Source organism: Ambystoma mexicanum, chromosome 2p (assembly GCF_040938575.1).
Source record: "Ambystoma mexicanum isolate Mex_15411 chromosome 2p, UKY_AmexF1_1, whole genome shotgun sequence".
NCBI lineage: Eukaryota > Metazoa > Chordata > Amphibia > Caudata > Ambystomatidae > Ambystoma > Ambystoma mexicanum.
This window is the reverse complement of record NC_090923.1, coordinates 23944825-23969652: the sequence shown is the minus strand read 5'-3', so window position 1 is coordinate 23969652 and position 24828 is coordinate 23944825. Positions and strand designations below refer to the sequence as shown.

General features: G+C 52.5%; 1 protein-coding gene across 3 annotated transcripts in view; it reads right to left on the bottom strand.

Annotated features, from left to right (window-relative positions):
• GLT8D1 (glycosyltransferase 8 domain containing 1) overlaps positions 1-24828 on the bottom strand; it is a 112613-nt gene that overhangs the window by 48151 nt on the left and 39634 nt on the right. For 2 of the 3 annotated variants that reach the window (XM_069643167.1, XM_069643168.1), the window contains exons 3-5: positions 18934-19035; positions 14497-14713; positions 8762-8879 (exon numbers count right to left, since the gene is read on the bottom strand). In XM_069643167.1, coding sequence (XP_069499268.1) covers positions 8762-8879; positions 14497-14713; positions 18934-19035 — 437 coding nt within the window. The remainder of the gene's footprint in view (positions 1-8761; positions 8880-14496; positions 14714-18933; positions 19036-24828) is intronic. The other variant, XM_069643169.1, reaches the window with a different exon arrangement.

Here is a 24828-nt window from a genome sequence, read left to right as displayed (position 1 = left end):
GTGGACTGTGATCACTTGTGTCTGTCTTCACTGTTGCCACAATGAGTTCCTTACACCATGCTATGCAAAACAGCCCCCATATAGCTCCTCCTCCTCATCTCCATGCGATGTGCTATGCATAGGGAGCAGGGATGTGGATACACTGTGAAGCCAGGATCTGCCAGGGTTAATTGGAGAGACACTTTGCTTTGTGGGAGGAGTTTGCACAGACCTCCTAGCCATTTATATAGAGAATTTCCAAAGTGTTCCATTTTAGCCATGGCAGGATATGACTTCTGGCAGGTTCGGAATCAGAGTGCTACTTCTGATCCCGTCGGAGTACAATACCAGAAATATAAACACACCCAGATATCGGTCCAGCTAACAAGTGAACCAGTGCCTTCATGACATTGCAGATGTATTGATATCACTGATTGTGAGGTCAAAGCAGCACGTTTATAATAGAACTAGCAGTAAGTTGAACCCGTGCTTCGCATAGCAATTCCTACAAAAAAAATGACAAATTAGACAAAGGTATATTTTGATTTTATACTTTACACTGTCTACACCATGGAACCTACCCAGATGCCTAATTTCTATTTTGTAGCATGTTGGGAAGTATGCTGAACATTTCAAACAGACACACACACACATTTCCACAAATGTCCCTTTTATATATTTATAAGATAAATAATAATAATAATAGATAATAGATAATAGACAGATATAGAAGATATTACCTTCGTGCAATCACAATGACCACGCTACACTTGCAGCCTCACAGGCTTGTTCCAAATACTCTCAAGAAATATCACAATTTATTGAACAGATGTGAAGCCCTCTCTGCCCAGCGAGACTAGCACTGCAATTGCCCAGTACCTGCTTCTTTCCTACAAGGACAGTGCACGCTCCAGTCAGTGAGTGACTCCGGGGCTGGTGTAGTCCCTTCTCCCTTTCCACTGCTCCCTGACGGGAGGAAGAAAAGGAACTGCAAGCGACACAGCGTGCGTCCCTCGTCAGGTAAGTCTTTGTCGCCCAGGAAAGGACCCGGCGAGGGCCAATCAGATAATTTGTAACAATCTGATTGACACTCGCTGGGTACTAATATTAAACCAACCTGAGCACATCTAGCATTTTTTTCTGGCAGTTAAAAGAAATGCTTCAAAGGGTGATGAGGATGTTGTGTAAACAAAGCTTTATTCTGAAGAGTTGACGTTTGTAAACAATGATTAAAAGTAATAGTTAGGACAGGGGCGTGGCTAGCAGCCATCCGATGAGGACGTGAGCTCGCGCTGCTCCCGCACCACTGGCTCCATCCTGCGAAATCCTGACAAAATACATCTTCGTGCGAAATCCTGAAATAACCCAGCGGTGGGAGAGACTCTCCTGCACCGAATCGCGGCGCTCCGACACAAATCGGTGTACGGATTCACCGTCCAGACCGTGTGGAAGCGACACGACCCGCGCCAGGTGTTGAACTCAAAATGGCCGCCATGTCTGCGCACTAATTGTCGACCGAAGGCCGGGGCACGCAAATCCGGGCCGGGCGACGGTGGCACGGAACTATTGGCCGTGGTCCGATACATCCAGCGATGTGGTAAGGAGAGGTGGAGCCGGAGTAGAAGGGGCTGGTGAACGGGCCTTTCCCCCCACGGGCGAGAGACCCCCGGTCGGAGCTGCGACTCCCGCCTGCGAAGACGGAACCTCAGAGCTGCTAAGAGCGGGGTTGCTCGTGGAAAGAGCCAGGTCGGCACAGACACAGTCGGTCGCAGTGCGTCAACACCGGCTGCTCCCCCACGTTTGGGATTAGACATCGGTAGATTGTACCAACACATTGCCGGACAGAGAATGGGGAAGGAGAAACCCAGGAAAACGTCCACCCAGAGCAGGATCGAGCAATATGCGGCGATGCCAGCACCCCGCTCACCAGAGAGAACGCCGCCGGTCACCCCGGACCCTATGGATAACATTTCCCTGAAAGATATCATGAGTGCCATCACCAGCTCCAGGACTTCGATGGAGAAAAAGATGGACAGCATCGGTGCAGATGTGTCCCTGTTGCGGCACGACCTCCAGAAGCTGACCGCCCGAACGGTTGAGGCGGAGGCCCGAATCTCTGAAACCGAGGATGGCCTACGTGGCGTCAACAGGCAAGTGACGAGCATGTTAGCACGGATAAAGACCCTGGAGGCAAGGGTGGACGATAGCGAGGGTAGATCCCGACGTAACAATGTCCGCATAATCGGCCTGCCCGAAAAGGCCGAAGGGGATTGTATGGAGCTTTTCCTGGAGGACTGGCTGACGAACATTTATGACAGAGAGGCTTTCTCTAAATTTTTTTCTATTGAACGGGCCCATCGCATTCCGACTGGCAGAGTGATACCTGGGGCCCCACCACGCCCAGTGATTGCCAGGTTTCTGAATTACAGAGACAGAGATACGGTACTCCAGCTAGCAAGATCGAAGGGCACGGTCACATTTAACGGATCCAAAATAGCCTTTTTCCCCGATTTCACCAAAGAAGTCCAGAAAGCACGCCAATCATTCGACCCGCTTAAAAGACGCTTACAATCAGCAGGCGTCAAATATGGTCTGATCTTCCCGGCCCAGCTCAAAATATTCCATGGTGGCACGCCAGTGCACTTTACCGACCCCAGAGAGGCATGGAACTGGGCCGAGCGGCACATAGAAGGGGATTGGAATGCGGAGGAGAGAAGAAGAGGCAGACGCAACAGCCCTCGACCGGAGCGCCCACCGGAGCAAGGCCAACAACAGCACCAACAGCCTGCTAATCCGCCGCAGGGGAATATCTGAACTGGGGAACAACACGGAGCAGGAAGCTACGATACTGGGATTTGGACTACTATCGAGTAAACTTGGGCCCCCTCCCCGGGCAGGTCAACGCACGGATTGCAACCAGGCCAGTGGTCGGACGGCCGCCCACCCCACGGGCAAAGTCTAACACCGAGGAAGCCCACGACAGCACCACGGACAGTTGTGTAAGCTATATGGTGCAAAGGCCACTGACTGTGGCTTAGCTTAAAGTTTATTTGTTCTGGTTCAAACTTCGGGTGACAGATACTCCAAGTTGGGTGGGAGTATAGGGAGGGGGGATAGATAACACAACCGGGGCGGCAGATGCCCCCGAGGGAACAAATGTTTGAACAGATGGGAGGAAGAATCTACTCCCGTGTTTTGAGGTTTGTTTTCAGGTTCGTTTTAAATTTTATTCATGTATGGTCCGACAACAGTACACAACCACTCTCACGTGCTTGCGCCTCACAGCGAAACACAGCGAAACACTAGCGCGTGCATCCCCACGGAATCCTACACATTCTGCTCCACAACAACCCGCTCCCCAGCCAGATGACGCATGACAGATATGATACGAGAACATTGCGTTTTCTTACTTGGAATGTCAACGGGCTGGGTAGTGGGATTAAACGCAAACTTGTTACCCAAACATTAAACAGACACGCGCCGGATGTGGTGATGCTCACGGAAACCCATTTAGCGGGTTCCACATGCAACCTATTTAAACGAGGCCACTATCGTATTGCACTACACTCAGGTTTCACCACGGGCTCCAGGGGGGTCCTCATACTGATTCACAAAAGGCTGCCATTGACACTATCCAGTGTGTCACAGGACAGGGGGGGCAGATTCGTGCACATGACAGGATCCCTATGGAATCGAACCATAACAATAATAGCTGTGTATGCACCACCCGCGCTGCTGCCAAGTCTCATAGAGGACATAACTCCCCAAATAGCACAGGACTCCTCAGACACACTAATTCTTGGTGGCGACTTCAACGAAGTCATGAACCTGGGCATGGATCGCACACACCTAAGGGGCAGGAATCCTGAACTACACACCAAGCTAGCCTCCTTCATATCAGCACTGGGCCTGAGGGACGTGTGGCGGGACCTTCACCCGGGGGAGCGGGAATACTCTTTTCATTCGGGCGCACACGCTTCCCTCTCCCGGTTAGACTATTTTTTCGTGCCAACCACCGAGATACATAGGGTAACTAGCGCCGCACTACTTCCACGTGGCATCTCTGACCATTCTCCCCTACTAATGGAACTATCAACATCACGACCCATTCCCCCACCCTCATGGCGCCTCAACAATTATTATCTAGGCTTCCCAGAGCTAGTTGAGCGTATACAAGAAACCACAACCAACTACTTCGAGCTGAACGCTGGGTCAGTAGGCGACCCGAGCTTACTATGGGAAGCGTACAAGCCGGTCTTGCGGGGAGAGATCATCTCCTGGATAGCGGCGCATAAAAAGGCCCACATGCAAAAACTACACGAAGCGGAAGATCAGGTGGAACGGGCAGAAAGTGCACATCTGGCGCGAGACCTGCCCGAAACGAACCGAGCTTTAATCCTTGCCCAAAAAAAACTGCACAATGTAGCCTTAGACAATGCCAAACAGGCACACGCCACAATGCGAGCCAGATTATATGAGACTGGCGATAAGGCGGGTAAATTGTTGGCCTGGCTGGAACGTAGGGATGAAGGGCACAAACAGGTCAGGATGATCAAACCCGACAATTCAGAACCGCTGTGGACAGACCAGGCGATCGCAGAAGGCTTTGCTAAATACTACGCAGGGCTCTATGGGTCACCGGAAGCCCCCACTGATCTCTCTGTGCTGAACGGGATCACCCTACCCAGCCTAACGGACACACAACGAGAGCTGCTTGAGGCAGCCATTACCGAGGAAGAGCTTGGGGCGGCCATGTCTCAACTAAATCCTGGGAAAACTCCGGGACCAAACGGCTTCCCGGTAGAGACGTGGAAGGGGGTGGAACCGAGTGCGTTAATCCCGCATCTCTTGCAGATGTACACTCACTCGAGGGAGCAAGGGCAGCTTCCCCTGGACCTAAGAAGGGCCACTATAGTGGTGATCCCCAAATCAGATAAACCACCAGAGAGGTGTAGCTCATACAGGCCCATCTCATTACTTAATACCGAGACCAAAATCCTGGCGAAAGCGTTGGCAATCCGCCTGCAGAAAGTTATCTCATCACTTATACACCCTGACCAATGTGGCTTTATGCCCCAGCGGTCAACGCGTATGAATATCCACCGACTGCACACTGCGATTGAAAAATCCCCCCTATTGCCGGACCCCCTAGCCCTGCTAGCAATAGATTTTGAAAAGGCTTTCGATTCGGTACACTGGCCAGCATTGTGGGAAATAATGCGCCGAATGGGCTTCGGTGACCAGTTCCTGGGATGGGTACAACTACTATACGAATCCCCTGAAGCTGTGACCAGAGTAAATGGTTGGTCTTCGCAACCGTTCAGACTGGGCAAGGGAACACGACAGGGGTGCCCCCTGTCTGCAATGCTCTTTGCGCTGGCCATAGAGCCACTAGCAACTCTATTACGTGAATCTCGACTATGGAAGGGCTTCCGGTGGACAGAAAATTGGGAGGATAGGGTCTCGCTGTATGCGGATGATCTGCTTTTGTATCTAGCGGACCCCATAGTCTCGTGCCCAGTGGTGATTGGTATATTGAAGGATTATGAATCCTTTAGTGGGTTGAAGGTGAACTGGTCGAAGTCCACACTATTCCCACTGAGAGAGTTGGACAGCGCTGAATTACAGGACTGCCCATTTCGCATAGAAGTTGACCAATTCCGCTATCTAGGGGTACAGATAACGACGAATCTGGCCGAGTATGTAGAGAAGAATCTCCACCCGGTCACTAATCGCTTTGCGGACGACGTCAAACACTGGAACGCCCTTCCACTGACCCTATTAGGGAGAGCAGCGTTATTCAAGATGTTGGCGTTACCTAGATTCCTGTACATACTCCAAAACGCCCCGCTACACATCCCCAGACAAGAGTTTCACAGAATTGACAGGATCCTTCGGAAACTCCTGTGGAATAACGGGCACCCAAGACTGGCGCTCCACATCCTGCAGCGCTCCATCTGGGAGGGAGGCATAGGATTGCCGCGTATACAGACATACTATTGGGCGAGTCAAATGGCGGTGATAAACGACCTCCTACACGGCGATCCCTCGCTACCCCACATAAAATTCGATACTCTCGATGGGACCAGCACAACCCCATTAGAATCCCTATACCGGAAAACTAACAGCAATAGTAACAAAACAATGGCTAATCACCGAACGCTAGTCTGGGAAGAGGCACACAAGCACATACACTGGGAGGGGAGAACCACACCAGTACAGCCACTGTGGGCGAACAAAAATATCCCGGAGCTGGGCAAACTTCCAAAATGGCGGAACTGGGTGGCTGCGGGAATTTCCAAAGTAGGAGATGTGTTCCGGGAGGGGAGTCCGGTGACATTTGAGAGGTTAGTGGAGGATTTTAATCTGCCTGCCACGGACCGATATCGGCATGTGCAACTGTGTCATGCTTTACAACAGCATTTACCTGCACTACGAGATATGGCGGACTGCACCCCCATAGAAAGAAACCTGGTTCTGGAGAGCATAGATGTTAAAATTACCTCAGTAATGTACAATGTCCTCACCTCGTTTGCCACGCCGGAGCTTTCAAGCCTAAAATCTAAGTGGGAGAGGGATGTGGGAGCGATACTGCCCGAAGATTGGATAACGATCCTAATGCACCCAAGAGAAACGGCCATCTCGGCCAGGCTACGCCTGGTACAACTCAAAATCTTGCATAGAATATATTACCCGCGGGTAGCGTTGTACAGATGGGGCAAGACCACAGACCCAAACTGCTTGCGATGCCTACAAAACGAGGGCACCTTCTTTCACATCATATGGGATTGCCCACACATCACGACATACTGGCAGCACTGCTGTGACACACTCAGTAAGGTTTTGGGTCGAACTGTGCTCAGAGATCCAAAGCTGATGTTGTTGGGAGTGGAGGAAGAGGGCGAAATGTCTCGCTCCGATAAGCTATTATTTGCAACCTCCACGGCACTGATTAAGCGCAACATTGCCAGGCTGTGGGGCTCGAGCGTCACCCCTGTGCACGCACAGTGGCTAAATGATGTGGAAGCATGCATTGCGATGGAGCGAAGGGTATATGCGGCCAGGGGATGTCCTAGGAAAGCGGGGAAAATCTGGGAAAAGTGGGAGAATGCAGTATGAAATTCTTTTGTAGGAACTAGGCCGATGGCCAGCATGTGATGGCATAGCAAGAATGTGCATAACGCTGACAATGTGTCCTCAAGATGTTGTAAAACGGACCATATACTCTTTACTGTTTATGTTATTATTGATGGTTGGACCCTTCAGGGTCACTGTTTTTTCTTGTATGATGTAATAAAATCAATAAAAGTGTTTGATCAAAAAAAAAAAAGTAATAGTTAGAATTGTTTAATTTCAAATATCTGGTTTGTGGTTTTTGCCGATTTACTAAAACCTCACAAAGCATAGACTACACTATCACATATGCAGGAAGGTTCAGGTCATGCTTGTTTACAGAGGCCTTAACGCTCCTTTCGACCGATGGAGGAGTTTCAGCACAACAGCAGGGCCTCACTGGGCAATTTAAAGGTCCACGAGGATGCAGCAAGCTTCGTTCACGGTTTCTTCGTCGGGTATTTCTCCCTTTGGTCGACTGCCTCTAGTCCCAAAACCCTCGCCTTTTAAGCAGGTTTCTCCCATTCATGCACAACCTAGGATGTCAATCACACAGCTAGGTGGCTGTCCTGAAAGGACACCTAGCCAGCTAATCAGGACTGGTTGCATTCAGGTATTCCTAGACACAAAGGACAGGGGAGTTTGAGACCCTACCGCACATCCTGTCCTTCCAGACACACTGGAGCCAGAGGCGGGCTTCAGGGCTGAAGCCTGCCAAAGGCAAAATGAACAAAGGGCTCAAACCTGGCTCAACGCACAGAGTAAAACCCAAGAAAGACCTCGGAAACAGAAAATGGCGCAAAATGAAGACTGTGGCCATTTTGGCAAAATGGGCACATATGGGTGCTCTACTGCAGCTGAGAGTTCAGCCTGTGGTAGAAAAGCACAATGGCAGGAAAATTAAACCACTGCCAGCAGCCATTTAAAGCAGTGAGGGCAACATAAAAATGTTACATGAGAATGTTAGATAAGGGGCTACTAGGTAACCCCCAGCACTCCACATAAGATGGGGTGTGCTGGACCTACAAAGAGAAAAAGGTAAGTCAATTTCACTTGACTATTCTTGGGAACGGTATTTAGTATTTATTTTATTTATAGAGCGCACCAGGCCCAGGGGCAACCGGGCGCCTGACTTAGTTACAACATGATAAGGCAGACAGAGCATTAATAATTTACAAAAGTTACAGATATACACAAGGCGGTTAGTTCACAACACAAGAAAAGGCATTTTAACTTTATGAGAAATCTAAAGGATGTTTCTGTGATACTGCACTGGAGTGCTGTGTGTCACCATACAAAAGGTAGATGCTTATGGAGTTTGTCAGACTCCATAATCAGAGGAAACACATAATCGAAGTCAGGTCAAAAGACATGAGAGAGTGAGTAAAAGGTGTTACTCACTCCAGGGTTAAAATTAAAAAGTCCTAAAGTCCTGGGGGTCTCCAAGGCTGAAGGGAATTAGCACAGAAATGAGAATTCTCCCTAACACAGGGTAAACAGAACACCAGGAGACCCCCATCCCTAGAGATGTCTGGTCCAAGATACACCACTAGACCCCTGCCTCCGCCCTCCCCCCCAACACAGTGAGAGGTAGTGTACACAGAATAAGCACCACCATGAGAAGTTGTCTCTGCAGTACAAGCACCACCAGCAGACCTGAAGCACTCACCGGTTTTATGGGCTCCGGCTGTTCTGGGTCCACCCGAATCTTCCCGTCCAAGACACGAGGGTCAAAATCTAAAATCCTATATTTCAAGGTTTTCAGACCTGTGTTCCTGAGCCAGGTCCTGAAAGTAGAAAAGAAAGTACAATAAACCAAAACTTGGGCATCATCAGCGGCAGGATCAGGAAGATGAACAATAACGTATTATACAAGAATGGCTAAAACGTATGGGAGCACAGGTAGAGCGCTATATGCTCCAGCAAGGCTTGAAGACCATAGACCTGTACTGAGAAAACCAATCGGGGAACATTCAAGGCTAGATCATATAACACCTGGGGCTAGTGCCAAAAATTGGCTGAGCTCAGTATGCTCACACACAGCCCTGTTGAATTGCCTGGCACAATCTATATGGCTTATGTACCTTTGTGGCATGTGGTTGATTCGAACATAAAGAGATTTGTAGATACAAGGACCTGCCACCATGAAGGGCATTCACCATCCGCCACCTAGCCATGGAGTGACCCTTTTACCCAAGTCACGGGCAGAGACCTAGTGTCAGCGCCGAGCGTGGACCCCATGTAAGCATTCGATTCACAGGTTGTAGGGACCTTTTGTGATGTGAACTGTGAAGCACTTACCCCGGTACCTTAGAGAAGAACCTCTATGCATGATCTGGGATGGCACAAGAGATGCCCTTTTATTCTCGAACGATGAGGTAATGGAGCAGTAAAGGCAATGCAGGAACAGCGCAGCATGGGGGATAGGTCATCTGTGATCCGCAGGGAGGAGCAACCTGGATAACGCAGGGAGAGCAGAGCTCGAGTGATGCGCACTCTCTGTGAGTAAGAAGGGCAGCCCAGACCACGCAGGAGGGAGCTGTGGTATAGTGCTTCATCTCCAGACTTGGGACTTTATCCATATGGCGGCACATGAGCAAAACTATAGGCCAATTCAGGATTACATGCCCCAAACGTCACTGGTCCCAACCAGATCCCACTCATCGACCTGTTCTAGGGCCTATTTGCAGAACCCCCAAGTTCAAGATGCTCCCGGTGCAACATTCTCTGTAGCGCTCTGGTGGTTACTCGTTTCATGAAACAAATACCAAAATAGAAAATAGAAGAATAAATACCAAATAATGGAAGCCAGCCAAGGCGTGAGGCTCTCAGAGCAGCTTTCTAGACTGAGTAGCTGCATCTTGCACCCTCTGATGCGTTCAGTCCAGAGGACGACGTAGGGGCAGCAGAAAGTGTTCGAACAAAGACACACATGACTTGGGAGGAAGCAGCATGGTCCCAATCCCACTACTTGGTACTGTACTATTTAGTAGATATGATGGCAACATGGGGCCTATTAACTATCACATCCTGTGGGTGTGGTCTGGGTTGAGTGGCAGATTCAGGGGCCAACCACGTGGTCTGGCCTCCTGGCCCTTTGTCCCTAGCCCTCTTTTGGGATTGGCGGGTTGGCTTTGGCCAGCCTCTGACTTTTGGTATTTAAGGGGAAACCCTATGCACCGAAGCCCAGTTCTATACTGGATTCTTTGGAAAAAGCAGGTTGCTAACCTGCTGGAGGATTTCCACCGTTTTGCCACTGTAGCTTTATTTTTAAGACCGGGTCTGGCCATACTGGCTGAAGTCTTTGGTTGATGGTTGATCCCCAGTTTGGCTTCTTGACTTCCATCTTGACCCGGCCCTGTCCCCCTGCTGGCTTCACTTGTGTCCTGAGACCATCTCCCAGCCGTTTTACCCGTTCTAGGTCAGGCTACCACACCCTGACATATTATTTGCTAACACTTCTTTCTTTTCTTGAGAAATATCCCACACCCTTTTTTCTATTGGTTGTAAGGTTTGGCAATAGGTTTCTTAGTATAGGCCGTTTTTATTTGACGCAACACCACTAGGACTGCCTTATTTTCATTTGATGGTCGACGCTTTCTCCCATCTTGGATTTAGGTTTCTATAGGGGTTTTTCCACCCTGCGTTCATTGTTCAATAAACACCCTTGGACTGAGATCACTTATGTCGGTCTTACCTCTTGCCACCATGAGTTCCTTACACTATGTAGTCCCTCGTTGCTGGCGTCTACCATCTGCATCAATCTATGCAGCCGACTCCCTTCCCCTTTGGCCCCTTGACCACTTTACTGAGACCCTGATCTCATTTTTCTCAGACATTACATCCGCCGCTCAGCAGTTCATGTGTTTGCTACTTTAGACATCATCAGATGTCCATTCTATGCTACGGACATTCTAGTATAAACTCAGATTATGATTTGTTGTAAATTCGTTTTTATTTTAAATTGAATTCGAGTGACGCTGTATAATTTTACTTTTCGAATGAGGTTTTCAGTGTACATGAATATTGAGGTACATGCAAGTGGCTTTGTGAAAGGGAACATAATTGCTTAAGTAGATAACCACAGGCCACATAGTATTAAAATATGGCCGACAGCCTACCATTGCAAGTTGTTGACCTACATGAACCGTTTACGGATGACAGACTACTAGCTATGTAAATAGCATTTGCTCAGCCAACAGCCGTGTGATCAAGCACCAAGTGGTGCAAAAGGCGTCGCAGTTTTTTATTAGCCTCCCCGATTGAGGCTTGGGCTCTAATAAATAGTGTTTTCTGAACTACTGTGTTTTCTTTTCTATTTTGAGGTCTCTGGAGTGTGGTTCCTACCAGTTTGGTGTGGGTTGTGGAGACAGGCATGGTATCAGGGGAGAGACACGGACTCAAGTGGGTTCGTTCGAAAAGCTTTATTGACTAAAGTTCTTGTGTTTGTGTAATGCCCGACTGGCCCCAACTCTAAAGGGATAATTCCATCAACTGATGTTTCCAAAGTAAACGTCCATCTGTGTCTAAACCTGTGCTTGTCCTCACTCTATACAAAAATGTGATAGGAAGTGTTTTAAAAAAATAAGAAAAATAGTGGTTCAACAAAAATGGAAACCAGGATTGGTTTCAGGTGGTCTTTTCCCCAGGTGCTGTTGGGTCAAAGTCACACAAATCAGTTCAATACACAAAGCTAGCCGTAAAACCTTATCCAAAGGTCCCTTGTAGTTATTCCAACTACCCACAATGTCTAAGTTCTTTGGAGTTCCCTTTCCCAAACTTCAGCTTCATCAAGTTTCAAAACAGCCTTCAAAACAACAACACAGTTCCTCCGGGGATCCCTTACCCACGCTTCAATCCTCTTTACCAGGTCAACAAAACTTAACAAGTCTCTGACTTTGTTATGCCTCTTGGGGTTCCCTTCCCCAAGCTCAGTCCATGTTCAACTTTGAAACACAGTTTATTTATTGGGATGTACTTTGATTTCTTAAATAGGCCTCTCAGTGTTCCCTTCCTTCCCCAAGCTCTAGGCCTCTTCCAGCTTCCAAACACAGCATATTATTTATCACAGTTCTGTCTTGAACCGCAGTGTTGCTATTTGCGGTAGACGCGAGGAGCTGAAACACTGAACAGCCACTGAAAGTGAAGTATGCCGGCTGCAAGTTTTGACTGTCCCAGTGCATTGCAGGAGTCTCCCGACGTCCTCCCTCTGGTCCCCACAACTGAGGCCCAGGAACAGTGAGACCTGCAGAGCTGCACAGAAACAGGAGTCATCAGCTGCATCTTTAAAAGGTGCTGTACAAAGTCTGGGAGAACTTACCTCTTGCTGTAGAGTTGCTGCATCTTCTACTACTCACAAGTCTAACAGCTTGTGGCCCTCCATTGATTCTTCTTCTTCAAAGACTTCTGAAACATTGTGCAAAGACTTTTCTACTTACCTTCCAAGAAGTGCTTCAGCCTATCTAGACTCTTGCCTATTGACTTTGGCTTAGCATGTGGTAACTGAATGACTCTTATTGGGGGATCTGAAAGTATTTGCCTGCTTAAGAAATATTTGTGGTAACTTGTTTGCTCCAATAAGCTTTTCCTTTTTACTTGCTCTTAGATCATTCTGAATGCTAGCAGTAATACATTAATGTCAACAGCACCCTAGCAATTGAAGTCACCTGAGGGTGTAGATCTCTGCTGTATGCCATCCCAAATGGGTAATTACTGATTCTAAACTAAGAGATTGTGTAATTTGGATGTATAGTTGTGTGGTGTTTTACAGTGTTCCCTTCTGAAGAAGGCATTAACTGACTGGTAAATAAATTAACAATTGTTTTATCAAGAAACTCTGTGTGTAAGTGTTTGCTTGGATACTTGTCACTGTGAACGTCTGTGTAACCCCCTACAGCTCATATTCACCCCTCTTGAGATAAGCCTGGCTACTCGTCCACACTACCAACATGTGTAGTACAGACTTATACCAAAGGTTGGGTTACTACTGCCAGGAGGTCAGGGTTGTTGTAGTGCACCCTATGGGTACTGCATACAATCTTGCCCAACACCACAGATTAGGTGCATTTAGTTAAGAGACCATGGATCACGGAAATTGGTACTGTATTTAACCACAACATACTTGCAAGATTATACACTTGGAAACCATTTCAAGAAGGCGGACCAGGCGGGTGAAAAACCCATGGTCCCCAGTGACAGATCTAGGATCCAAGATGCATACTTTATTTTAGGGAGAATCACAGGGGCTACTTTGTAGCAGCCCCAGTAAGCAGATGATGTGCCGAGTGGGTCTTTGACTTTTCTAAGGCTCTGCTAACGTGTAATTATGCACATATTGATTAGATCAATGAAAGAGGAGGATACTGCACAGTAAGGCAGTAGTAAAGCAACACAGCTATACCCCCCCTATGGCCTACTAGAAGAGGACTGCACCACACGTAGGCGAGGACATATCCTTGCAATTTCTATAGGATTTACACACTGTAAATACATTCTCAAAAAAAAAAAAAAATACACTAATGTGCCACCATTTATTGTAGGACAATCCGATAGCGGCGACGTTCAGTGCAGCTCCCGATTGCCTTCAAGCAAGGATCACCAATCAGACGCTGAGTAACCAACACTTGTCAGCACAAGCGGCCAGTAAGTGTGACACGCATATAAACTGATTCCGCCGGCCTTCTGGGATAAAAGTCTGGTCTCGTGCAGCACCATTGCGACTCTTGGCACAAGAACGTTTTTGACGTGTTTGGGTCCTGAGGAAAGTGGGATAGAAGTAATTAACACACAACTGAAACCGGTTGGCCATTCATGTTTTGGAATGTCTGGCTATTAATCAGATATCCTGGAAGAATTATCTTTGTGTTTAATGTTGTTACAAACGAACAGATGAGTAGGGGGCATTAAATTAGTGCAAATGCCCACCTGTGCTATTTGTTCTGTTATGCCTGTATTTTATAACTGTGTAGGACCAGTCAAATAACCGCACTGTTTGTGCTGTTGCACCTGTATTAAGATTCCGGGTTAGAACAGTCTAGGGCCAGTTCTCTCCGTCTATCCCGCAACCCTAGATAGGCGGCACAACAGCTCCCACTAGGGTCAGTTACTCATCCTCACCCCACCTTTATGCCTAGCCTATGCCTCGTAAGTAATTCATGTTCAGTTGGTCTATAGCTGCTACCACTGTGCCCTTCCATTTCACCAAACCCTGCCGCTCTGCACCTTAGGCTCCACGCTGCATCCCTTAGGCGGAGGACACGATGCGTCAATCTGCAATCTTGGCGCCAATACCTGGGGCAATACAAGAGGACTATTTACAGTTACATCATAGCTCTTGTTATTTTACTCCAAGGGATATCTCCAAATCTGGATGTTGTGGACAGTTATTTATACACATGGACCTACCTGAGGTGGTCGACGGTGTCATTCATGGTCACGATGTAGAAGACGACGTTGGCTCTGGTGTTGCTGGCAACGCTGTTCATGGCGGCTATCGCACCGCCCAGGCGCTCCTCCACTGCAGTGATGACCACAGGAATCTCCTTGCCACTCCGCTCCTCTGGCAGGCTGTCCGGCGCCTCCGGCACGAAATCTATGTGCTGGCCACCTACCACACTCGTATCTAAAAGGGGAAGAAAGTGTAATGAAGAGACTCCCACAAAGAAGCGGATCCAGGAAGAAATGCAAGGTAGGAAAAGAGACCCCTCTAGTCCTCAAGAGCAAGATGGTGTGAAGAGACTGGTCTCAGAAGTCTAAGCCAGGAGGCAGTTTATTTGGCAATATACGCCAAATGTGTTGGTTTCCATAACGTGGGAAGGAAAGTCACATGCCTTAATGGGGGATGGGTGCAATGTCGCTACAGTTTGCAATTCTCTCTCTGCATGTCAGAAAACTGGCCCACAACAGCAGAAGTTTACTTTCTGCGAAGCGCGCTCATCTAAAATACTTGAAATGAAGCCTTTAAGACGTTTCATCGTGCATACATTGCAATGAGAAAGTGGTTCTGCATTTTTGCACTTCCTGGGGATCTAGGTCTATATAGATAGTTATTCTACAGTGCAGGGATAGAACACGAGACACTAGGCATTGTGCATTCAGGAGTTGCTCTGAAAAATGTAAATTTCTTCAACATCAACATTGCAATAAAAAGTGACCAGCTACAGATCGCAATATATTGCAAACTAACAGACAGGGTCAGTTTTACAAAGAGCGACAACTTCCAAGCAGTGCACACAAAGCACGCTACAATATTCACCCAAAACACAAAGATACAACTGAATGTACTCCGACACAAAGGACCAGGTTAAGACATTCAAGCTTCCAGATCAGCCATCATAAGAGGATTTCGTCTTCCCTGGAGACCCGAATGTCGCCAATCGCAGTGTCCCCTGGAGCAATATCCAGAGCAAAACAGGCCCAGACCGGGTGCCGCTGGTAGTCACATACAATCCAGAGTTGGAAGTCCTTAGGAACTACAACACACAAGAAGTGTTCCCTAAAAATGCTTTTGAACAGCTCACCTCAAAGCAAGCTACATAGATACTGCACAGAGAAGCGAGCCATGCCTTGCAGAAGGAAAAGGCCGTCTACCCTGTCCTCATACCTACAGATACAAATCAAGATGCCCCAGCTGGCAGGTTTACATAATGGCAGGATGTTTTACAAGTGCAGTCAACAATGCTGTGTACTTGACTGGGTGTAGGACGTGCCTCACGGGGCTCCTGTGTAGGGGAAACTGAGCAGCAATGACATGGATGCACCAGACGGGGGATGAACGACAGCCCTTCAGGTGAGCCAATTATACACTTGAGGATCTTAAAACAGCTGGGCTCAAAAGGTCATTAAAAATATAACAGTATCACTACAAAGACATACAGATGATCAACACATGTACAGGCTATGTTAACTGTTATCGCGGCTATATGAGTCGCGAACCCCAGAAAACTCTCACACTTTCCACCTATAGAGATGCCGGGGCTCAGAACATCCAGAAATGTCACTTCCTATCAATTCCTCTAAGGCTCTATTCTGGCAGTGGCATGACACCGCCCCTGTTTATTTAAAGTAAATGTTTGTTGCCAGACCCATTCCAGCCCAGCTTATACGTATTTTGTTATTTAAAAGCACAGCAAGCTACACAGAGGGCTGCGAATGTCCCCAGTCCCATGTCAAAGACATCCGATATGGAGAAACACAACTGGAATAGGTAATTAGACCCCAGACTAGTCACGCCAGTCTTCACAAGTCAAAAGCCTAAAGCATGACGCATTCTTCCCCCTCCCTACTGCCTTTATAGAGGCACAGGCCCAACCTGTGGACGACTGAGCCTACTGCCTTTATAGAGGCACAGGCCCAACCTGTGGACGACTGAGCCAAGCAACGGTCTCGCATGACGTACGGCTTGCTTTATGGCAACCGATTCAGCCTTTCAAAGGCAATACGAGGAAATGTGACCAAGAACCAATTGGCTTTCAAAATGCAGTACTCTAGCATGTGACCAACTGCTTCCTATCCCTCACTTCAGCTTGGCTAGCAATCTCCTCCCATGGGCTGGCAATCTCCTCCCGTGGGCTGGCAATCTCTGTTAAGAAAGGAAGAAGGCAATGTGCACGGAATCTCACAGTGTACAACTTTGAATCTAAATATGTGCATACAAAACCCAAGACTTGTGTATACTAAAACCCAGGAGAAACAATAATACCTATATATGAAAAGGAATGTGGGGTAAGCACTTAGAACCTCCTTATGACTGAAAGGAAAGTCGGCAAACTCCTTACCCACTATGCTATTACAGATACTGACAGCGCTAAACCCACGTAGAGGGCAAGCAAGGACAGGATCTGTGAGCTGACACTCTGGATGATACAGAATAAGGAACTTAGAAACTGTACTCACGAGGACCGGAAAGACCACTTGAATGTCAGTAAACTCACGAACCCAGTTGATCAAACAGGAACCCTGAAGGCTATAACAGCAATGGGTGGAGGAAACTAAATACATAAGACCCTAGTCAAGGGGCGAGTAGAAATAGTGATATAAAATAGTGAGGAAACAAAAAGGGCATTTACACTGGGACTAGTTACAATAACACCCACACCTAATAATCCATGGGAAATGAATGCAGAAGTGAGATGGAAAACATGGAATGGATCCCAATAGAAGGTAAGGATCAGGAGCAGGGAAAATGATATCACAAAAGGAAACCTTGAGGCAGGAAGCTAAATCTATAAAGGGAAAGACTAAAGCATCAGGTTTTTCAGTAGCAAAGGACAGCAACAAAGAACCAGAAAACACAGGCGAATTGGGCAGCATCAAAGGGTAAAGCACAGAGACAGGCTGCCTGCAGACAGAGGAAGACAGAAAGGGAAATCCAGTGAGCAGAAATCAATTAAGCACAAGAATCCGAAATCCAGGGCAGAGGAACAAGAAACAGGAACTGGGCACTAGGCACAAAAGCTAGGAACAAGGAACAGGAACTAGGAACTCGACACAAACGCTGGGAATGGAACAGGAACTAGGTACTAGGCACAAACGCTAGGAACAATGAACAGGAACTAGGTACTAGGCACAAAAGCTAGGAACAAGGAACAAGAACTAGGTACTAGGCACAAAAGCTAGGAACAAGGAACAAGAACTAGGTACTAGGCACAAAAGCTAGGAACAAGGAACAAGGGACCAGTCACAACAGGAACACAGCAGTAATGACCAGCGCTGGACTGAAGCAAACTGAGGCTTTTAAAGCTGCTTAACGAGCACACCCCTCAGGCGTGCCGCCTGCGGCACCTGCAGCCACAGGTGTTGCCTATCCTCCACCCAGCCTTGTCCTGCAAGGGAGGAGGTGAAGCAGTGAGCCAGGCATTCTGGGAAGCATAGTCATTTGATTAAAGTAGCAGTAGCATGCTGGCTGCCAAAAACCTGGAATGGATCCGGAAGGGAAGTAATTTGGGAAATAAGGTTTTAGCGCTCCCAAGTCATCAGGACACTGCAGCATAAGGTTCGGAGGAAATGTCCAGTAGGGAATAAACCCCAAAACATGCCCCCAAGTGGCGGGAACGGGAGCGAAGGGAGCGAGCCGTGACAATCTCCTCCCGTGGGCTGGCAATCTCCTCCCGTCGGCTGGCAATCTCCTCCCGTGAACGCCTTGTGAGGGATGGCAGTCTTAGTAAACACATCTGTGCAAAGCATTCCTGACCCCAAAGAGTAGTGTACAGAAAGGTTTAGGCCGTCTGTTGCAAAACAGAAGAAAAACAGCCAAACAAATTCAATCTTGACCCTGCCACCAATGGGTGCTACCCATGCCAAACTGCTAGGCCAGGCCGCCTCAGCACAGGACTTCAAGCAAGGTCAGATGTATGTTGCATTGTTCAGAGTCAGGGAGATGCCGCACGATTCCTTAGGCACCGCAGGCCGGGGACTCACATCTTAGTGTGCCCCATCATACCTAGGTATAGGCACAATCATTTGTAATAGGCAATCACAATGATCTAGTGTGAGTGGACCTGTGTGGCTTCCGGTGTGGCCCAAGAAGGGCAAAACATGTCTCGGGTAGCTTGCATCCTCTCTGCAAGGGTGAACCTGGCCAAGTAATTTGATGGGACTGCGCCCATCGGGGCAAGAGCAGCGCTGATTTGCATAGGCCTAGTTCCTGCCTGCGATGGTGCTGATGGGCAAGAAATCAGTGCAATGGAAACTGCCCCTGGTTAGCATTCATTCAGAGGGCCGCATTCACCACATTCTAGTGCAGATGCCGTGCCAGTGCCATCGCCAAGGTCCCATCACATGCAATGCGCAGCAGAAAGTACCAGACAGAGGCTTTATAAAGGAAATGTGAGAAGCCCCCACCATCACCTTCTTCTTTCTTCAGGAAATCACTCAGACTGAGGAGGTTGTGATGAAGAACCAGCAGAAAGATCACGACTGCGAGCACGACGATCAGAATATTCACTGAAACACAAGGACAAGAAGAGTCACCAGGGGGGAATAAAGTGCTGATCATCAGGAAGGAGAACCCGCGCGGGATATGATGGAACGCCGTGAAATGTAATGGGTCTAACTACACCGAGATAGCTCAGGGTCTGGGCGCATTCTAAATGCAATAAATAAATAAATAGATAAAGCAGGAGGCATGGTGTGCAAGCAGGACCTGGGGGCGTGGTGTGCAAGCAGGACAGGACCCGGGGGCATGGTGTGCAAGCAGGACCTGGGGGCATGGTGTGCAAGCAGGACAGGACCCGGGGGCATGGTGTGCAAGCAGGACCTGGGGGCATGGTGTGCAAGCAGGACAGGACCCGGGGGCATGGTGTGCAAGCAGGGCCGGGCCCGGGGGCATGGTGTGCAAGCAGGACAGGACCCGGGGGCATGGTGTGCAAGCAGGACAGGACCCGGGGGCATGGTGTGGAAGCAGGGCCGGGCCCGGGGGCATGGTGTGCAAGCAGGACCCGGGCGCATGGTGTGCCGAGGGCATGGTGTGCAAGCAGGACAAGACCCGGGCGCATGGTGTGCAAGCAGGACCCGGGCGCATGGTGTGCAAGCAGGACAGGACCCGGGCGCATGGTGTGCAAGCAGGGCCGGGCCCGGGCGCATGGTGTGCAAGCAGGGCAGGGCCCGGGGGCATGGTGTGCAAGCAGGACAGGACCCAGGCGCATGGTGTGCAAGCAGGACCCGGGCGCATGGTGTGCAAGCAGGACAGGACCCGGGGGCATGGTGTGCAAGCAGGACAGGACCCGGGCGCATGGTGTGCAAGCAGGACCTGGGGGCATGGTGTGCAAGCAGGACAGGACCCGGGGGCATGGTGTGCAAGCAGGGCCGGGCCCGGGGGCATGGTGTGCAAGCAGGACAGGACCCGGGGGCATGGTGTGCAAGCAGGGCCGGGCCCGGGGGCATGGTGTGCAAGCAGGGCCGGGCCCGGGGGCATGGTGTGCAAGCAGGACCCGGGCGCATGGTGTGCCGAGGGCATGGTGTGCAAGCAGGACAAGACCCGGGCGCATGGTGTGCAAGCAGGACCCGGGCGCATGGTGTGCAAGCAGGACAGGACCCGGGCGCATGGTGTGCAAGCAGGGCCGGGCCCGGGGGCATGGTGTGCAAGCAGGGCAGGGCCCGGGGGCATGGTGTGCAAGCAGGACAGGGCCCGGGGGCATGGTGTGCAAGCAGGACAGGACCCAGGCGCATGGTGTGCAAGCAGGACCCGGGCGCATGGTGTGCAAGCAGGACAGGACCCGGGGGCATGGTGTGCAAGCAGGACAGGACCCGGGCGCATGGTGTGCAAGCAGGACCTGGGGGCATGGTGTGCAAGCAGGACAGGACCCGGGGGCATGGTGTGCAAGCAGGGCCGGGCCCGGGGGCATGGTGTGCAAGCAGGACAGGACCCGGGGGCATGGTGTGCAAGCAGGACAGGACCCGGGGGCATGGTGTGCAAGCAGGGCCGGGCCCGGGGGCATGGTGTGCAAGCAGGACCCGGGCGCATGGTGTGCCGAGGGCATGGTGTGCAAGCAGGACAAGACCCGGGCGCATGGTGTGCAAGCAGGACCCGGGCGCATGGTGTGCAAGCAGGACCCGGGCGCATGGTGTGCAAGCAGGACAGGACCCGGGCGCATGGTGTGCAAGCAGGGCCGGGCCCGGGGGCATGGTGTGCAAGCAGGGCAGGGCCCGGGGGCATGGTGTGCAAGCAGGGCAGGGCCCGGGGGCATGGTGTGCAAGCAGGGCAGGGCCCGGGGGCATGGTGTGCAAGCAGGGCAGGGCCCGGGGGCATGGTGTGCAAGCAGGGCAGGGCCCGGGCGCATGGTGTGCAAGCAGTACAGGACCCGGGCGCATGGTGTGCAAGCAGTACAGGACCCGGGCGCATGGTGTGCAAGCAGGACTCGGGGGCATGGTGTGCCGGGCGCATGGTGTGCAAGTAGGACAAGACCCAGGCGCATGGTGGGCAAGCAGTACCCGGGGGCATGGTGTGCAAGCAGGACAGGGCCCGGGGGCATGGTGTGCAAGCAGGACAGGGCCCGGGGGCATGGTGTGCAAGCAGGACCTGGGGGCATGGTGTGCCGAACGCATGGTGTGCAAGCAGGACAGGACCCAGGCGCATGGTTTGCAAGCAGGACAAGACCCGGGAGCATGTTGTGCAAGCATGACAGGACCCGGGGGCATGGTGTGCAAGCATGACAGGACCCGGGCGCATGGTGTGCAAGCATGACAGGACCCCGGGGCATGGTGTGCAAGGACAGGACAGGACCGGACCCAGGCGCATGGTGTGCAAGCAGGTGTGCAAGCAGGACCCGGGGGCATGGTGTGCCGGGTGCATGGTGTGCAAGCAGGACAGGACCCGGGCGCATGGTGTGCAAGCAGGGCCGGGCCCGGGGGCATGGTGTGCAAGCAGGGCCGGGCCCGGGGGCATGGTGTGCAAGCAGGGCCGGGCCCGGGGGCATGGTGTGCAAGCAGAGCAGGGCCCGGGCGCATGGTGTGCAAGCAGTACAGGACCTGGGCGCATGGTGTGCAAGCAGGACTCGGGGGCATGGTGTGCCGGGTGTATGGTGTGCAAGTAGGACAAGACCCAGGCGCATGGTGGGCAAGCAGTACCCAGGCGCATGGTGTGCAAGCAGGACAGGGCCCGGGGGCATGGTGTGCCGGACGCATGGTGTGCAAGCAGGACAAGACCCAGGCGCATGGTGGGCAAGCAGTACCCAGGCGCATGGTGTGCAAGCAGGACAGGGCCCGGGGGCATGGTGTGCCGGACGCATGGTGTGCAAGCAGGACAGGACCCGGGCGCATGGTTTGCAAGCAGGACAAGACCCGGGAGCATGTTGTGCAAGCATGACAGGACCCGGGGGCATGGTGTGCAAGCATGACAGGACCCGGGCGCATGTGTGCAAGCATGACAGGACCCCGGGGCATGGTGTGCAAGGACAGGACAGGACCGGACCCAGGCGCATGGTGTGCAAGCAGGACAGGAACCGGGCGCATGGTGTGCAAGCAGGACCCGGGGGCATGGTGTGCCGGGCGCATGGTGTGCAAGCAGGACAGGACCCGGGCGCATGGTGTGCAAGCAGGATAGGGCCCGGGCGCATGGTGTGCAAGCAGGACAGGGCCCGGGCGCATGGTGTGCAAGCAGGACAGGGCCCGGGCACATGGTGTGCAAGCAGGGCCCGGGGGTATGGTGTGCAAGCAGGACAGGAACCGGGCGCATGGTGTGCAAGCAGGACCCGGGGGCATGGTATGCCGGGCGCATGGTCTGCAAGCAGGACCCGGAGGCATGGTGTGCTGGGCACATGGTGTGCAAGCAGGACCTGGGGGCATGTTGTGCCGGGCGAAGGGTGTGCAAGCAGGACAGGACCCGGGCGAATGGTGTGCAAGCAGGACAGGACCCGGGCGCATGGTGTGCAAGCAGGACAGGATCCGGGTCCATGGTGTGCAAGCAGGACAGGGGCCGGGCGCATGGTATGCAAGCAGGACCCGGGCGCATGGTGTGCAAGCAGGACCCGGGCGCATGGTGTGCAAGCAGGACAGGACCCGGGCGCATGGTGTGCAAGCAGGGCCGGGCCCGGGGGCATGGTGTGCAAGCAGGGCAGGGCCCGGGGGCATGGTGTGCAAGCAGGGCAGGGCCCGGGGGCATGGTGTGCAAGCAGGGCAGGGCCCGGGGGCATGGTGTGCAAGCAGGGCAGGGCCCGGGGGCATGGTGTGCAAGCAGGGCAGGGCCCGGGCGCATGGTGTGCAAGCAGTACAGGACCCGGGCGCATGGTGTGCAAGCAGTACAGGACCCGGGCGCATGGTGTGCAAGCAGGACTCGGGGGCATGGTGTGCCGGGCGCATGGTGTGCAAGTAGGACAAGACCCAGGCGCATGGTGGGCAAGCAGTACCCGGGGGCATGGTGTGCAAGCAGGACAGGGCCCGGGGGCATGGTGTGCAAGCAGGACAGGGCCCGGGGGCATGGTGTGCAAGCAGGACCTGGGGGCATGGTGTGCCGAACGCATGGTGTGCAAGCAGGACAGGACCCAGGCGCATGGTTTGCAAGCAGGACAAGACCCGGGAGCATGTTGTGCAAGCATGACAGGACCCGGGGGCATGGTGTGCAAGCATGACAGGACCCGGGCGCATGGTGTGCAAGCATGACAGGACCCCGGGGCATGGTGTGCAAGGACAGGACAGGACCGGACCCAGGCGCATGGTGTGCAAGCAGGTGTGCAAGCAGGACCCGGGGGCATGGTGTGCCGGGTGCATGGTGTGCAAGCAGGACAGGACCCGGGCGCATGGTGTGCAAGCAGGGCCGGGCCCGGGGGCATGGTGTGCAAGCAGGGCCGGGCCCGGGGGCATGGTGTGCAAGCAGGGCCGGGCCCGGGGGCATGGTGTGCAAGCAGAGCAGGGCCCGGGCGCATGGTGTGCAAGCAGTACAGGACCTGGGCGCATGGTGTGCAAGCAGGACTCGGGGGCATGGTGTGCCGGGTGTATGGTGTGCAAGTAGGACAAGACCCAGGCGCATGGTGGGCAAGCAGTACCCAGGCGCATGGTGTGCAAGCAGGACAGGGCCCGGGGGCATGGTGTGCCGGACGCATGGTGTGCAAGCAGGACAAGACCCAGGCGCATGGTGGGCAAGCAGTACCCAGGCGCATGGTGTGCAAGCAGGACAGGGCCCGGGGGCATGGTGTGCCGGACGCATGGTGTGCAAGCAGGACAGGACCCGGGCGCATGGTTTGCAAGCAGGACAAGACCCGGGAGCATGTTGTGCAAGCATGACAGGACCCGGGGGCATGGTGTGCAAGCATGACAGGACCCGGGCGCATGTGTGCAAGCATGACAGGACCCCGGGGCATGGTGTGCAAGGACAGGACAGGACCGGACCCAGGCGCATGGTGTGCAAGCAGGACAGGAACCGGGCGCATGGTGTGCAAGCAGGACCCGGGGGCATGGTGTGCCGGGCGCATGGTGTGCAAGCAGGACAGGACCCGGGCGCATGGTGTGCAAGCAGGATAGGGCCCGGGCGCATGGTGTGCAAGCAGGACAGGGCCCGGGCGCATGGTGTGCAAGCAGGACAGGGCCCGGGCACATGGTGTGCAAGCAGGGCCCGGGGGTATGGTGTGCAAGCAGGACAGGAACCGGGCGCATGGTGTGCAAGCAGGACCCGGGGGCATGGTATGCCGGGCGCATGGTCTGCAAGCAGGACCCGGAGGCATGGTGTGCTGGGCACATGGTGTGCAAGCAGGACCTGGGGGCATGTTGTGCCGGGCGAAGGGTGTGCAAGCAGGACAGGACCCGGGCGAATGGTGTGCAAGCAGGACAGGACCCGGGCGCATGGTGTGCAAGCAGGACAGGATCCGGGTCCATGGTGTGCAAGCAGGACAGGGGCCGGGCGCATGGTATGCAAGCAGGACAGGGCCCGGGCGCATGGTGTGCAAGCAGGACAGGAACCGGGCGCATGGTGTGCAAGCAGGACAGGAACCGGGCGCATGGTGTGCAAGCAGGACAGGAACCGGGCGCATGGTGTGGAAGCAGGACCCGGGGGCATGGTGTGCCGGGCGCATGGTGTGCAAGCAGGACCCAGGGGCATGGTGTGCCGGGCGCATGGTGTGCAAGCAGGACCCGGGGGGCATGGTGTGCCGGGCGCATGGTGTGCAAGCAGGACAGGACCCAGGCGCATGGTGTGCAAGCAGGACAGGACCCGGGGCGCATGGTGTGCAAGCAGGACAGGACCCGGGGCGCATGGTGTGCAAGCAGGACAGGACCCGGGGCGCATGGTGTGCAAGCAGGACAGGACCC